The 17,445-nt window shown below is 40.7% G+C and overlaps 1 protein-coding gene across 2 annotated transcripts in view; it reads left to right on the forward strand.

Annotated features, from left to right (window-relative positions):
- The window catches only part of LOC126278393 (protein borderless), a 470,529-nt gene that overhangs the window by 437,724 nt on the left and 15,360 nt on the right, over nucleotides 1-17,445 (forward strand). For both annotated transcript variants that reach the window (XM_049978493.1, XM_049978492.1), the window contains one exon: nucleotides 6,992-7,177. In XM_049978493.1, the coding sequence (XP_049834450.1) occupies nucleotides 6,992-7,177 (186 nt within the window). The remainder of the gene's footprint in view (nucleotides 1-6,991; nucleotides 7,178-17,445) is intronic.

Here is a 17,445-nt window from a genome sequence, read left to right on the forward strand (position 1 = left end):
TTCCGTCTTGTCCAAACTACTTATTGTCCATGTTTCGCTTCCATACATGGCCACACTCAATACAGTTCCTTTCAGAAAAGAGTTCCTCACACTTCAATCTATAATGTTAACAAATTTCTCTTCTTCAGAAACGCTTTCCTTGCCAAAGCCAGTCTACATTTTATATCCTCTCTGCTTCGACCATCATCAGTTATATTGCTCCTCAGATAACAAAACTTATCTACTACCTTAAGTGTCTTATTTCCTGTTCTAATTCCATGAGTGTCAACTGTTTTAATTCGACTACATTCCATTATCCTCGTTTTGCTTTTGTTGATGTTCATCTTATACCCTCCTTTCTTCAACACACTGTCTATTCCGTTCAACTACTCTTCCAGGTCATTTGCTGTCTCTACTAGAGTTATAATGTCATCGGCAAACCTCAAAGTTTTTATTTATTCTCCGTAGGTATTAATTCCTTCTCCAAATTGTTCTTCTGTTTCCTTTACTGGTTTGCTCAATATACAGATTGAATAACATCGGGGATAGGCTACATCCTGTCTAACCCCCTTTTCAATCACTGCTTTCCTTTCGAGCCCCTCGACTCTTATAACTGATATCTAGTTTCTGTGCAAATTGTAAATAGACTTTCACTCCCTGTATTTTACTCTCGCCGTCTTCAGAAACTTAAAGAGTGTATTCCAATCGACACTGTCAAAAGCTTTCTCTAAGTCTACAAATGCTAGAAACGTAGGTTTGGCTTTCCTTAATCTATTTTCTAAGTGAAGTCGTAGGATAAGTATTGCCTCACGTGTTCCAACAATCAAAACTGATCTTCCCCGAGGTTGGCTTCTAGCAGTTTCTCCTTTCGTCTGTAAATAATTCGTGTTAGTATTTTGGAGACATTACTTATTAATCTGATAGTTCGGTAATTTTCATACCTGTAGACACCAGCTATCTTTGGGACTAGAATTACTATCTTCTTCTTCATATCTGAGGTTATTTCACCTGTGTCATACATCTTGCTCCCCAGATGGTAGTTTTGTCGTGCCTGGCTCTCCCAAGTCTATCATAGTTCTAATGGAATGTTGACTGCTTTTAGGGCTTTCTTCTGACTTAGGTCTTTGAGTGCTCTGTCAGATTCCTCACGCAATATCATACCTCCCATTTCATCTTCATCTACGTCCTCTTCTATTTCCACAATGTTGTCCTCAAATACATCTCCCTAGCGCAGACACTCTAAATACTCCTTCCACCTTTCTACCTTTCCCTATCGGCATGGGACTGGTTTTCCATCCGAGATCTTGATATTCATACAAATTGTTGTCTTTTCTCCAAAGGTTTCTTTAATTTTCCTGTAAGCAGTGTTTGTCTTACCCCTAGTGATACATGTCTCTACATGCTTACATTTCTCTTCTAGTCATTCTTCATTAGCATTTTTGCACTTCCTGTCGATCTCATTTTTGACACGTTTGTATTCCTTTTCGCCTGCTTTATTTACTGTGTTTTTATATTTTCTCCTTTCATCAATCCAATTCAGTATCTCTTCTGTTACCCATGGGTTTCTACTAGCCCTCGTCTTTTTACCAACTTGATCCTCTGCTGCCTTCAATATATCAAGTCTCAAAATTGCCCGTTCTTCTTCTACTGTATTTCTTTCCCCAGTATTTGTCAATCGTTCCTAAATATATTGCGTGTTGTGTCTGCTCTTTATATACACTCTCGCCATTAAAATTGCTACACCACGAAAATGACGTGCTACAGACGCGAAGTTTAACCGTCAGGAAGAAGATGCAGTGATATGCAAATGATAAGCTTTTCAGGCGCTACAGTCTGGAACCGCGCGACCGCTACGGCCGCAGGTTCGAATCCTGCCTCGGGCATGGATGTGTGTGATGTCCTTAGGTTAGTTAGGTTTAAGTAGTTCTAAGCTCTAAGGGACTGATGACCTCAGAAGTTAAGTCCCATAGTGCTCAGAGCCATTTGAACCACTTGATTAGCTTTCCAGAGCATTCACACAAGGTTGGCGCCAGTGGCGACACCTACAACGTGCTGACATGAGGAAAGTTTACAACCGATTTCTCATACACAAACAGCCGTTGACGGCGTTGCCTGGTGAAACGTTGTTGTAGTGTCTCATGTAAGGAGGAGAAATGCGTACCATCAAGTTTCCGACTTTGATAAAGGTTAGCAGAATATGGAATCGGTGGGTTCAGGAGGGTAATGTGGAACGCCGTGCTGGATCCCAACGGCCTCGTATTACTAGCAGTCGAGATGACAGGCAACTTATCCGCATGGCTGTAACGGATCGTGCTGCCGCGTCTTGATCCATGAGTGAACAGGTGGGGACGTTTGCAAGACAACAACCATCTGCACGAACAGTTCGACGACGTTTGCAGCAGCGTGGACTATCCGCTCGCAGACCATGGCTGCGGTTACCCTTGACGTTGCATCTCAGACAGGAGCACCTGCGATGGTGTAGTCAACGACGAACCTGGGTGCACGAATGGCAAAACGTCATTTTTTCGGATGAATCCAGGATCTGTTTACAGCATCATGATGGTCGCATCCGTGTTTGGCGACGTCGCGGTGGACCCACATTGGAAGCGTGTATTCGTCATCGCTATACTGGCGTATCACCTAACGTGATGGTATGGGGTGCCATTGGTTACACGCTCGGTCACCTCTTGTTCGCATTGACGGAACTTTGAACAGTGTACGTTACATTTCAGATATGTTACGACCCGGAGCTCTACCCTTTATTAGATCCCTGCGAAACCCTACATTTCAGAAGGATAATGCACAACCGCATGTTGCAGATCCTGTACGGGCCTTTCTGAATACAGAAAATAATCGACTGCTGCCCTGGCCAGCACATTCTCCAGATCTCTCACCAATTGAAAACGTCTGGTCAATGGTGGCTGAGCAATTGGCTCGTCACAATACGCCAGTCACAACACTTGATGAATTGTGGTATCGTGTTGAAGCTGCATGTGCAGCTGTTCCTGTACACGCCATCCAAGCTCTGTTTGACTCAATACCCACACGTATCAAGGCCGTTATTACGACCAGAGGTGGTTGTTCCGGGTACTGATTTCTCAGGATCTATGCACCCAAATTGTGTGAAAATGTAATCACATGTCATTTCTAGTATAATATATTTGTCCAATGAATACCCATTTATCATCTGCATTTCTTCTTGAGTCTAACAACTTTAATGGCCAGTAGTGTAAGTTCTCGACTGCACTCTCTTGGGCAATGAAGACGCTACTACAGCATTTGCGATGGGATGTGTTTGATCACCCGCAATACAGCCCATAAGTGGGTGCCCCTGAGTTTCATCTCTGTTAACATGAGCTGCCGGCGTTGAAGACAATATTTTGGCACATTCTGCGAACTGTAGACCAGCGTAGAGAATTGGCGGAAAGCACAGTCTGCTCTATTCTATGACGGGAGTACTGGAAAGCTGGCACAAAGCTACGACACATTTTTAAGTTGGTGCGGGGACTACGTAGAAAAGTAGCTAGAAGGTGTACCTAACTGTTGCAAATAAAACATTTTTGTTTTTACATTGGTTCCCGTTTCACGACCGATCGAAACTTACTTTTTGAATAGATCTGGTATTATGTAAATTGAAGGTGAAGGGGGGAGAAACAAAAGGAAACCGAGGGAACTACTTATGTAAGTTGCATCGAGACTTTATGCGGAATCAGCGGCGATGAATGAAAATGTGCGCTGGACCGGAATTCGAAACCTGAATCTCCTGCTTACTAGGCAGCTACATTAACCTCTGCGCTACCCGAAAACAGTGTCTGCCCACATTCCCACCTAGTACACCTATCAACAGTTCCCGTCCATGTCCTCCTGCAGGAGGTCAAACGTAATTGAACATTCGCACTAAATGTAATGGATTCACTGCCCTTTGAGACATGTTATATGAATGCATGGTGTCTATTATTTTGGACATGTCTGCGAGTAAAAGGATAACAAGCAGGGGCACTACGTCAGTAGCGTGTCGATAAGTTGAGAATTTAGGGTCTAACAGGAGGTGTACTAGGGTGGATTAGTGATCAGCGCATATTTCTAGTAAGCTGGAGGCCCTGGTACGAATCCAGCACAAATTTTTAACTTTCCCCATTGATTTAAATCAGTGACCACTGGCAGTTAATGTCCCTTTTTCCTTTGTGTCTTCATGAGGGGTTTACACGTTCCGATGTTAAACTGCCCGTGGTCGTCTGTTAGCTAGGTAGGTAAGCTGCCGCACATTAGCAGCAGATTGGTTACTCGTGTCCAAGCTAAGCTATGCCCAACCCAAGCAGATTGGACGTGTCCTACTTGCCTGTCTGTCTTCCATCTGTGCTACACTACACAGCAGTTTATTCTGTGTTATGAGTAGGGTTCGAAAGGTGACGAAAAGTCTCTTTTTACCCGACTATTACGTCTCAATGCAGTATATACTGAAGAGCAAAAGAAACTGGTATAGGTATGCGTATTCAAATACAGAGATATGTATGTAGGCAGAATACGGCGCTGCGCATGTATAAGACAACAAGTGTCTGCCGCAGTTGTTAGATCTGTTACTGCTGCTACAATGGCTGGCTACCGAGACTTAAGTGAGTTTCAGCGTGATGATGTAGTCGGTGATCGATAGATGGGACTCAGCGTCTCCTAGCGACGAAGTGGGAATTATCCTGTATGACCATTTCAAGAGTGTACCGTGAATCTCAGGAATCCGGTAAAACATCAAATCTCCGAGTCTCTACGACCGAAAAATATCCTGCAAGAACGGGACCAACGACGCCTGAAGAGAATCGTTCAACGTGGCAGAAGTGCAACCATTCCCAGATAGCTGCAGATTTCAATGGTGGGTCATCAACAAGTGCCAACGTGCGAACCGTTCGACGAAACATCATCGCTATGGGCTTTCGGAGCCGAGGACGCTGGTGGAGGCTCTGTAACGGTATGGGGCGTGTGCAGTTGGATTGATATGGGACCCATGATACGTCTAGATATGACTCTGACAGGTGACACGTACGTAAATATCCTGTCAGATAATCTGCATCCATTCATGTCCCTTGTGCATTCCAAAGGACTTGGGCAATTTCAGTAGGTCAATGTAACACTCCAAACGTCCAGAATTGCTACAGAGTGGCCCAGGAACACTCTTTTGAGTTTAAACACTTCGACTGGTTACAAAACTCCCTAGATATGAGCATAATTGAGCATATCTGGGGTGCCTAGCAACGTGCTGTTGAGAAGAGACCTCCAACATCTCGTACTCTTACGGTTTTACGGGCAGCCCTGCAGGATTCATGGTGTTAATTTCCTCCAGCACTACTTCAGATACTAGTCGAATCCCTGCCATGTGGTGTTGCGGCACTTCTGCTGGTCGCGGGGGCCCTACTCGATATCAGGCAGGTGTACCAGTTTCTTTGGCTCTTCAGTGTATAATTATTTTCGGTCAGAGTGGATCAAAAATGGGATTTTATTTATCCTTTTTTCATTTTCACCGGTTTTCGGGCTTATTTATTTCAATGCAACTTTACTAGTTTCGACTAGTACTGCCTTTTCTCAGTTCGAACCATCATCAGGTCATCTATAATACGTATTTTCTGTAATGAGCAGAACGATCTCTGAAAATCTAGATTAGTGACTTTGACCTAAGAAGCTGAAGAATATTATACTGCAATGGCAGCCACAACTAGAGTAAAAGTTTGGAAGTATAGTTTCTGTAACATTAGTATGTTTCGGCCAATGTAGCACCAATTATACGAATATTGATTTCTTTTATCAGACTGTGTGTTGTGCGTTATTATAAGTTGCCAATATAGTAGATTCTAAATTCCGCAAATGCAATGTAGGAAACACGAAGGTCGTTTTTCATATTATGTCAACCTAAGGAGCACATATCTGAAAAAGGAGCTTTACTTTCATACTTAACATTTTTCGCACTTTGTTGTATACGACATTCTCTTATTTCAATGAATGTTTGCCATAAATTTAGAAAGCCTATGTATTGCTAAATGGACTCAAGTCCTTAGTACAGATTTTCACACACTTGTCAGCCAGTAAGTCTTTGTCCTCTTTCAAAATATTTATGGAGTGAGTAAACTGCTCGTCAGATTTACAAACCTGTCGTAACATAGTCGAGGTTCCTGAATGAGCGTTTAGTGACTTTTTGTACAATTTGCATTGCGAGACACCTATCGATTTGCCTCGTAAGCGCACAAGAACTTTTCCTCCTTTGAACTTGGGTGGTATATATTCTCTAATTGATAATTTCTCTTAAATTTCATTTAAGTTTAGTTAGTTCATTTGGTTCTCCTACCTTTATGATAAATTAGCTGTAATTAATCTACCTACCTATACCTGACTAGTCGCGTTGCGTTGATAACGCAACCTGTTGACGGGTCACATGAAGCTCTCCAGATTCGTGGTAACCCTGGCTGGTCTACTTTAACAAATGTACTTCAGAACATATGTAATTTGGTGTCTCCATTTCGGCAGGCTGAACAGTTTTAATGGTTGCGGCGGAGCCAGAGGCAGACATGCTGGAAGGAGAATTTGCACACCTGTGGTCTTGATTCACAGTTGCTCCAGAGTCAACATGATGTGTATTCTTTTGGACACGCCTGAAAGAACTGACAGCACGTATACTCTTCGAAGTAGTTTGTATGTTATCTGTCTCCGGCTATTGCACTGATCTCTACTGATTAATCTAATAACTGCTTGCTATACTCTGCGTTGTTGTGGCACTCACAGACCTCACCTACTTAGTCTAGTAACAATATTTTACACAGCAGGCCCCGTCATAAATTCATCACTCACTTTTCGAGAAAAAAATAAAAAAATATTAAATTAACATTTTCACGTGATATTTACTTATTCCAAGACAAAGTATAGCCTGACAGGAACTGCACGTGTGTGTACAGCGTTGGTATTCTTTGTGTATTTTGTTTAGTATTGTCAGTGTTTGGTGCAGTGACTGTTCAGAACGGAATGCTGTGCGCAGGCTCGTTCCAGCAGATCGGGCCGCCGCACAACGTGTCGGTGCAGCTGACGGACGACGGCTACATGGTGTCGTGGGAGCCGCCGCTGTTCGGCAGCGAGGACCTCAAGTCGTACACCGTGCGCTGGACCGAGGGGCCGCGCCAGCAGCTGTACGGCCGCGCAGACACCACCGACACCTTCTTCGTGGGTCAGTACGCACACCTCTCACCAAAGCGAGTGATAGCGAACACAGCCGAAAGTGCATGCGCTGACAACTGGCCAGTGTTCACTGTCATTCACTTGTATCTGTGAACAAGGGTTTACACTAGAGGCAATGGAAGTGAACAAGAGATAACGAACATAATCTAATTATTGTTGACACTAACAGTAGGCAAGCAGGATACGACGATATACTGTAAAATTGTAAGTGCAGATAATTCTGTTGGTAACTGAGTACAATGGCGGAACATCATAACATAATAATAATTAAAGCTAGAGTTGTAAAACTATCATAGGCTAATGCAGACTACGGTTGTTTTCCTAGTGGAACTGGTCAGTTGAGATCATAACTGCAGGAGCTGTATGTTAAGTGTGTTGCATACCTATGTGGCGTTACCTTATTCTGATAGCTTTGTTTGTGTATCCGATCAGTGTCTTACTAGATTTTGCTAGAAACTGGAAGCGATGAACCGTCTAGAAAGTGAGTGAGGCTTACGATTAAGGAAGTTCTGTTGAATACAAAACCACAAATATAATTATTTTTATTTACGTAACCCCTCCCCCATGAACCACGGACGTTGATGCGGAGGCTTGCGTGCCTCAGCGATACAGATAGCCGTACCGTATGTGCAACCACAACGAAGCGGTATCTGCTGAGAGGCCAGACATACGTGTGGTTCCTGAAGAGAGGCAGCAGCCTTTTCAGTAGTTGCAGGGACAACAGTCTGGATGATTGACTGACCTGGCCTTGTAACACTAACTAAAACGGCCTTGCTGTGCTGGTATTGCGAACGGCTGAAAGCAAGGGGAAACTACAGCCGTAATTTTTCCCGAGGGCATGCAACCTTACTGTATGGTTAAATGATGATGGCGTCCTCTTCGGTAAAATATTTCGGAGGTAAAATAGTCCCCCATTCGGATCTCCGGGAGGGGACTAGTAAAGAAGACGCCGTTATCAAGACAAACAAACTGACGTTCTACGGATCGGAGCGTGGAATGTCAGATTCCCTAATCGAACAGGTAGGTTAGAAAATTTAAAAAGGGAAATGGATAGGTTAAAGTTAGATATAGTCGGAATTAGTGAAGTTCCGTGGCAGGAGGAGCAAGACTTTTGGTCAGGTGAATACATGGTTATAAATACCAAATCAAATAGGGGTGATACAGGAATAGCTTTAATAATGAATAAAAAATAGGAGTACGGGTAAGCTACTACAAATAGCATAGTGAACGCATTATTGTGGCCAAGACAGACACGATGGCCATGCCTACTACAGTAGTACAAGTTTAAATGTCAACTAGCTATGCAGATGATGAAGAAATTGATTAAATGTGTGATGAGATAAAAGAAATTATTCAGATAGTGAAGGGAGACGAAAATTTAATAGTCATGGGTGACTGGAATTCGAGGGTAGGAAAAGGGACAGAAGGGAACACAGTAGGTGAATATGGATTGGGGGGAAGAAATGAAAGAGGTAACCGCCTGGTATAATTTTGCACAGAGCACAACTTAATCATAGCTAACACTTGTTTCAAGAATCATGAAAGAAGGTTGTATACATGGAGGAATCCTGGAGATACTAGAAGGTATCAGATACATTAGATAATGGTAAGACAGAGATTTAGAAACCAGATTTTAAATTGTAAGACCTTTCCAGGGGCAAATGTGGGCTCTGACCACAATCTATCTGTGGATTAAACTAAAGAAACTGCAAAAAGGAGGGGATTTAAGGAGATGGGACCTGGGTAAACTGCCTAATCAGAGGTTGAACAGAGTTTCGGGGAGATCATAAGGGAACAGTTGACAGGAATGAGGGAAAGAAATGCAGTAGATGAACAATGGGTAGCTCTGAGAGATGAAACAGTGAAGACAGCAGAGGATCAAGTAGGTAAAAATAAGAGGGTTAGTAGAACTCCTTCGGGAACAGAAGATATATTGAATTTAATTGATGAAAGGAGAAAATATAAAAACGCACTAAATGAAGCACGCGAAAATAAATACAAACGTATCAAAAACGAGATCGACAGGAAGTGCAAAATGGGTAAGCAGGCATGGCTAGAGGACAAATGTAATGATGTAGAGGTTTATCACACTAGGGGCAAGATAGATAATGCGTACAGGAAAATTAAAGAAACCTTTGGAGAAAAGAGAACCACTTGTATGAATATCAAAGGCTCAGATGGAAACCCAGTTCTAAGCAAAGAAGGGAAAGCAGAAAGGTGGAAGGAGTATATAGAGGATATATACAAGGGCGATGTTCTTGAGAACAATATTATGGAAATGGAAGAGTATGTAGATGAAGATGAAATGGGAGATATGACACTGCGTGAAGAGTTTGACAGAGCACTGAAAGACCTAAGTCGAAACAAGGCACTGGGAGTAGACAATATTCCATTAGAACTACTGCTAGCCTTGAGAGAGCCAGCCCTGACAAAACTTTACCATCTGGTGAGCAAGATATAGGAGACAGGTGAAATATCCTCAGACTTCAAGAAGAACATAATAATTCCAATCCCAAAGAAAGGAGGTGTTGAAAGATGTGAATATTACCGAACTATCAGTTTAATGAGTCACAGTTGCAAAATACTAACGCGAATTATTTGCAGGCGAATGGAAAAACTGGTAGAAGCCGACCTCTGGGAAGATCAGTTTGGATGCCGTAGAAATGTTGGAACACGTGAGGCAATACTGACCTTACGACTTTTCTTAGAAGGAAAATTAAGGAAAGGCAAACCTACGTCTCTAGCATTTGTAGACTTAGAGAAAGCTTTTGACTATGTTGATTGGAATACCCTCTTTCCAATTATAAAGGTAGCAGGAGTAAAATACAGGGAGCGAAAGGTTATTTACAATTTTTACAGGACCCAGGTGGCAGTTATAAGAGTCGAAGGGCACGAAAGGGAAGCAGTGGTTGGGAAGGGAGTGAGACAGGGTCGTAGCCTCTCCCCGATGTTATTCAATCTGTATATTGAACAAGCAGTAAAGGAAACAAAATAAAAATTCGGAATAGGTTTTAAAATCGATGGAGAAGGAATAAAAATTTTGAGGTTCGCCGATGACATTGTAATTCTGTCAGAGACAGCAACGGACTTGGAAGAGCAGTTGAACGGAATGGATAGTGTCTTGAAAGGAGGATATAAGATGACCCTAACAAAAGCAAAACGCGGATAGTCGAATTAAATCGGGTGACTCTGAGGGAATTAGATTAGGAAATGAGACACTTAAAGTAGTAAAGGAGTTTAGCTATTTGGAGAGCAAAATAACTGATGATGGTCGAAGTAGAGAGGATATAAAATGTAGACTGGCAACGGTAAGGAAAGCGTTTCTGAAGAAGAGAAATTTGTTAACATCGAGTATAGATTTAAGTGTCAGGAAGTCATTTGTGAAAGTATTTTATGGAGTGTAGCCATGCGTCGAAGTGAAACATGGACGATAAATAGCTTGGACAAGAAAAGAATAGAAGCTTTCCAAATGTGGTGCTACAGAATAATGCTGAAGATTAGATGGGTAGATCACATAATTAATGATGAGGTATTGAATAGAATTGGGGAGAAGAGGATTTTGTGGCACAGCTTGACTAGAAGAAGAGACTGGTTGGTAGGACATGTTCTGAGAAATCAGGGAATCAGAAATTTAGCATTGGAGGGTAGCGTGGAGGGTAAAAATCGTAGAGGGAGACCAAGAGATGAATACACAAAGAAGATTCAGAAGGAAGAAGGTTGCAGTAAGTACTGGGAGATGAAGAAGCTTGCACAGGGTAGAGTAGCATGGAGAGCTGCATCAAACCAGGCTCAGCACTGAAGACCACAACAACAGCAACAACAACAAACTGCACTTCCATCAAAAGTAATTACTTTGGTTATGTAAGAGGACAGATGTTACGCCGGCGCATACACCACAAGATCTGAGTTCTGACAATTTTGTAAATGAAATTCATATTAATGTGATTAGCCAACAACATATTAAAAAAATGTTTACCTCTGATTTTGCAATAAACAATGACTTTTATATCTTTTAACTTTTTTTTATAAAGCCTTGAAATTCTTTCAATATTCATATTGATTGCTGGGCTTATCCCTGTTTGGTATCAATCCGTTTTGACATTGCATACACACATGACTACAAAATGATAATCTGTGGAAACTGATTCAACCTTAAAGGCAATTGGACTTCTTTTACAAAATGTGGCAGCTAACATTTGGGAAATAATGAGAAAGTGAAAATGGAGCAACATGGCTCTCAGTAATGCCCTCGATAAAATTACTAATCGATAGCGTTTATTATAGATGGCCACATTTACATCTATTCAGAAAATCATTTTACTGATGAGGTTAGTAACTTACGAAAATCTAATATTATTTCAATAACATAATTCATTTACACAAAGGATGACTCCCAAGATGCCAATACAAGAGTCTAATCAAATCCGCAGTCAGAGTCGGAGAGAATTCAACATTTATAATGTTGTAGGTTCTGTAGACCAAAAGCAAAGATTATTCGTCGTGGTTTAGTTACATCTACTCTTCTTTTTTATTACCACTTTGGGTTTATTACATTGATTACTGTTGTTGGATATTTATATTACAAAATATATATGCTGCATATGAGAAAAGGGATACTACAGTTCAACTACCTTTATTACTTATAAAGTACAATTTGTTTTGTGTATGGATGTACTCGACTGGCTAACACTGAACGATATACGGTTCTAATTCTGTGAACAATCAAAACAGAAAGGATGTATGCTTCTAATTTCTCTATCACTCATTCAATTATGTTTCTTTTCCTACCAATACGACCAACACCATTGATAATCCTATGATCTACTACGTCATTTCTTTGTTGTACCAAAACTACCAAATCATAGTTTTGGTAGAGCGAAACTCTAATTATAGCTATTAGGAGTAGTGTGTTTTAGGTTGGTTAGTAGCTCCAAGTATATGTGGCAAGAGGAAGTCATTAACGCTTACTTACCTCTCAACAGTAGCTTAGGTGCTGAAATGGGGACGCATGGATGTAAAACTGTTAGTCTACACTGGTAGGCTTAGTCCACTTAGTGCTGCAGTTAAGACCATGCAGAAAAAATCAGGTAATAAATTACGTGACGTACTTCTGACAAACCTGTTGGACACACAGGAAAAACAATTAATACTCCAAAGTGGGTACTGAGGTACCAATGACGATTGTATCTGCACATGCACCTCTGACACCTTGTACAGTTAGAGCCATCTTTGATATTCAGAGAAGATTATTTTATATGGGCAGCATGTAGCTTTTTACGAAGTAAGCAAAATGGTGTTGGAAAATAAGAGTTTAGTTGTCACAATTTGTGTGCAAACGTGAAATGCTTGGAGGTAGTACCCTTAACACAGAAACGGCAGCTTTCCTTGACATTAAACCAAAATTTTTCACACTCAGGTGTTGGACAAAAATGCAGGAACATGTATACATTACTTAAGTTCAATTAGAACAAAAGAAATATTTATAGAACTAACAATAATGATCTAGAATTTCGCTATCTGCTAAGAAAGCATCTACTTTTATTAATACTACTAAACCACAACCATTACCAACACCACAAAAACTTCACATAATTTCTTATCTAAAACCAAAAATCCAAGTGGCATCTGGAACACTCAACGAAGTTAAGTACAGTGAACGAAAATTTTTCGGTAATATTTCACTGCATACAATAAGCAATATAGCTCAAAATCAGTGTACTAAATTTCATAAATGACTTCAAGGCACAAACAACTCTGTCAAACACAGTAAGCGAAAGTTTCCGAAAGTTTATTAAACCACTATTTCACCAGAAACAGCACAGTGTCAGGAAGGCAATTTCAAACGTTTCACTGTTATTGAATGCGTATTTTCTCTCGTCAAAGGGCTCATTTGACCTCATTAATCTAACTTGTTTTTTGTTGACATATGTCGAATAATCAAGGAGAGAAGGAAGTGATGTGAGGAGCATGATTTCGCAATCCAATTAATTCCACTTTTACTGTGTTGTATCGATAGCAAACGAAGCTGGAACTCCGTAACTAATACTTGTTTGCTTACTGGTACTGCTTTTTGTTCGTTACATTTTCAGCTTTCAACTCGTAAGCACGATATTTGTAATGTCCACGTTTGCAAAAATCATACCTACGCGTTCTGTGCCAGCACGAGAACGTGTGCAACGAGGGAAAAAGCAAGGCATGCTATGGTATCTTGAGCAAGTCGACAAAGTGAACGATTATTAAAATGTCGAAGAAACATAACTGCATAGGAGTTTTCCTCCATGCAGAATAGAGTTCTTGTTTTACAAGACTCTCAATGTATTAGTTTCAATGTAGTTTGCACATCTTCTCATTTCGCAATCTTCATACGTCATTCAGTGTGTGAACAATAACAGAAATTTACAGGGTAAAGAAAAACATGTTTTAAACACGTTCCAGCATTGTGCAATACTATAAATTTGTTAAGGGATGACCTCACGCGCTCCGATCCCGAGAAATGGATATTTTGTTTTAATACGTATGTTAAGTCACTTTTTTTAGTAATGATAGCTGAACCTGCGTAGCATTTAGGCTTACCGTTCCAAGAGTAGCATGTTTGTTTCATTTCCCGGAATATTTCTGGCCAGTAACTGTGTCAGTTTTTCAGTAATAACCAAACGTGTCACGACTGGAATGTACGTTTACTTTAATCATCTGCTTCAATTTACTTCTGAATTTCATTTTGAAGTTTTCATAGTTTAATTAGTTACATGTTCCACATATCATTTTCACGAGAAATCTTAATGATGTGAAGCGAGTCATTTTATGTTGAATTTTTGTCTGTTTAAATTTCTAATTTTTTTTTTTTGTAAATATGTCTCCAAGTCATTCATTTATTAGCTCGTTTTATAATTAAAGACAGACAGATGTTAGTAATTCCTAAATATCATCATTTACATGTTATATTAATAGATAGTCTTCCACGGAAAATGAAGGTTTGTCGAAGAGAAACAGTTTCAGTTTAGTTTTAATTTTACTGTGCCGCTTGTCAGGCATCTTGTATCACCGGGAGAGCGATCAAAGCTTTTGGTGGCATCATTGTGAAGCCCTGTTTGTGCTATAGACAACCTTAATGTGGCGTAGTGGACGTAATTTTTTTCTTCTTGTATTGTAATTATGTACATTACTGCTCGTGTTGAATTTCATTGGATTATATACAACAAACTTCACGAGAGAATAACTATACCGTGTAGCGGTTAGATTGGTACTCGCATGCCGAGCAGCAGGTAGGCACGACGATAAGAGTGTTCGCATAAGTTTTCGGCCAACACACACACACATACACACACACAATTCATCGAATCACACACACAAAACTCATATACATGTGGTTTCTGTCTCCGGCTGTTCTAGGCAGAATCTTTTTCAAAGTGGGAGAAAATGTAAACATTGCATAATTATCGGTGGGAGAAATAGAAGGCATGAGACGCCACACCAACAACGAGAGCGTTGACATGGCAACGTACTTTGAGGGGACGAGGCCGTTGATACAGTGCGGCTACGTTGTCGGAAGTCTGCGGTTTGGAGGGGAAAGATTAAAAGTACATAGCGCAATAATAATTCATGTATACAAAAGAAAATATTGCTTGAATGGCTCCACTAACGAATGAAATGTGATTCCTTTACACTTTAGATTACTATCGTAACGAATAGTACGCCCGTAAACGACGCAGGGTGGAATTTTTAATGATAAAATTAGATCTTCACACCAATCAGTATATGGGGCACGAACAAAAAAGTCGACAGATGTCGCCATCGCTCGAAACGATAGGGGCACGTCAGAGAGTACCACGGGGAAGTATCACCGCGGTGAACCACGAAGGTACAAATGCTGTGAACGTAATGTAAAATGGCGGACATCGGCTTCAGGTTTGTGACGTAATGACCACTCCAGTCTCTTTTTACCTCCATGTAAATAGCTTACTTATATATAATGTTTTCTTTGAAATTGATTTCAAAGTTTACCATTAATAATTTTAACCTCAGTGACTTGAAATGGAAATGAAATTAGATAAGTAAATTTATAAATAAATGCTCGTGTGAAAAATAATTAAGTTACGTGTGATAATATTATTCATATTATTATAGCTATATGAATTGTGAAGCAATAATTGTAGATTCTTTTGTATTGCAAAATAAATCTTTGAAATATAGCGGATAATTCCAGCCCTGCGGAGTACGTTACCTTATTTTGATTGCTTTGTTTGTGTATGCGATAAGTGTCTTACTAGATTCCGATAGAAACCGGAACGGTGAACCGTCTAGAAAGTGAGTGAGGTTTATGATGAACTAAGGTCTATTGAATACAAAACAACAATTATGTTTATTTATTATGTAAACTGTACGGCATCTTGCCACGGTTCGTGCGACTCCCCCAGTCGGAGGTACGAGTCCTCCCTCGGGCATGGGTGTGTGTGTCGTCCTTAACGTAAGTTACTTTGAGTAAGTAGTGTGTAAGCCTAGGGACCGATGACCTCAGCAGTTTGGTTCCATAGAACGTACCACAAATTTCCAAATTTGGATAATCCCTTTCTTAACTCTATCGACAAGTGCTATATGTAGCAAAAGATGAGCCACCGATAAATTCCATAACACGCTCTGTCGCTCACCCAAAGTAATGTCAAAAATAGAAGTAAACCAGATACCAGATAGATGAAAAGCTTTCTGTGCAGCAAACTCCGAAGGATAAATGTCGTGAACTTCCTCTGATGGTTCACTGAAATTCGTACAACGACCGGAGCACGAGCGAACACAAGCGAATGTGAAATGGGGACGACCGAGTGCCATTAGCTCATGAATGCCTATTTTTCATACTAGAGGGAATTGTCTTTCGCTGTTGCGCGTTCTCTTCTGATCGATTCGATGTAAATGGGGCTTAACGTAATCTCAGTCAGGATTGCATTTCCATCTAAGCTAGAGATCTACACCAGAAAAATTAAAATTTCTTGTTACGACAAAATTTTTCGCTCCGGATTTGTTGTATAAATATTTCTCAGTAAACTTCCCACATTAATTTGCTATGAAAGTCCGAGCTTTCGACAATAACCACCATTAATATTGTCAGGAGTCCGCCCCCGTAGCGTAGTGGTAGCGTTACCGCCTACCACGCAAGGGGGTCCGGGTTCGCTTCCCGACAGGAGACTGGGTGTTGCGAATCCTTCATCATCATTTTCATCATTACTAAGGAATAAAATGGATTTAACAGGTATAGTAGCTCCAGTTGCGACCAAAGACTACATTGGCACCAGTGATGCAATGTTACTCTGTGTTTATGGAACGGGGCGTGGAAATATGCGGAGGGGAGGTGGCGCTACAGACTGAAGCTGTACATAGCTTTGAAGCTGGGGCTGCGATGCTAGTGGGTCCTAAACATTAGCAGACTATTATCTGCAGTTGCTTCTTGTTCTTAACTTGCGTCGTGTCCACGCAACAGTTGTTTTAAATAATAAATATTACTTGTAAATTGTAAATTTTTTGTAAGATCTTATGGGACCAAGCTGCATAGATCATCGGTCCCTAAGCCCAAACATTACTTAATCTAACTAAAACTAACTTACGCTATAGACAACACACACCCATGCCCAAGGGAGTACTCACACCTCCGACGGGGGGAACCGCGTGGACCGTGCAAGACGCCCTAAACCTCTCTGCTACCCCATGTGGCCAAAATAAATATTACTATCCTTTCGTGAATAACACAGTGCCACGAAGGCAATGTCAAACTTTTTCTGGTCATAAGAGCATGTTTCATCTAGTAATACGACGCATATGGCCTCGTTAATGTAACTTTGTTTTTGTTACACTTTTCTAACAACCACCAAAATAAGTATGTGATGTGAAAAGGCTGTCTTCATTATCTAGCGTTTCCCTTGATACGGAATGACGAAACTTACGTTCAGTCTACGTTCTCTTCCCTTAAATGGTGGTAATATATTTTGCTATGTCTGGGTGGTGTGCAATATTTACTTCTCACACACTTCAACCAGAGCGCTCTTCGAGTTGTGTCGACAGGAAGTCTAAAGTCAAATTACTGATGTAAAACCACTACAAGAAAGTAAAAAGCACATCCTAAACTCATGTATTTAAAACAAAATGTCAGTTGAATAAATTCACTTACATTGAAATATGATTCCTTTACACCTAACTTGGCGGACATGAGCTTCAAGTCTGTGGCGTCATGACATCTCTCCTTATTATTCTAAAAGCTGCCCACCGCCTATA

This window comes from Schistocerca gregaria, chromosome 6 (genome assembly GCF_023897955.1).
Source record: "Schistocerca gregaria isolate iqSchGreg1 chromosome 6, iqSchGreg1.2, whole genome shotgun sequence".
Classification (NCBI taxonomy): Eukaryota; Metazoa; Arthropoda; class Insecta; order Orthoptera; family Acrididae; genus Schistocerca; species Schistocerca gregaria.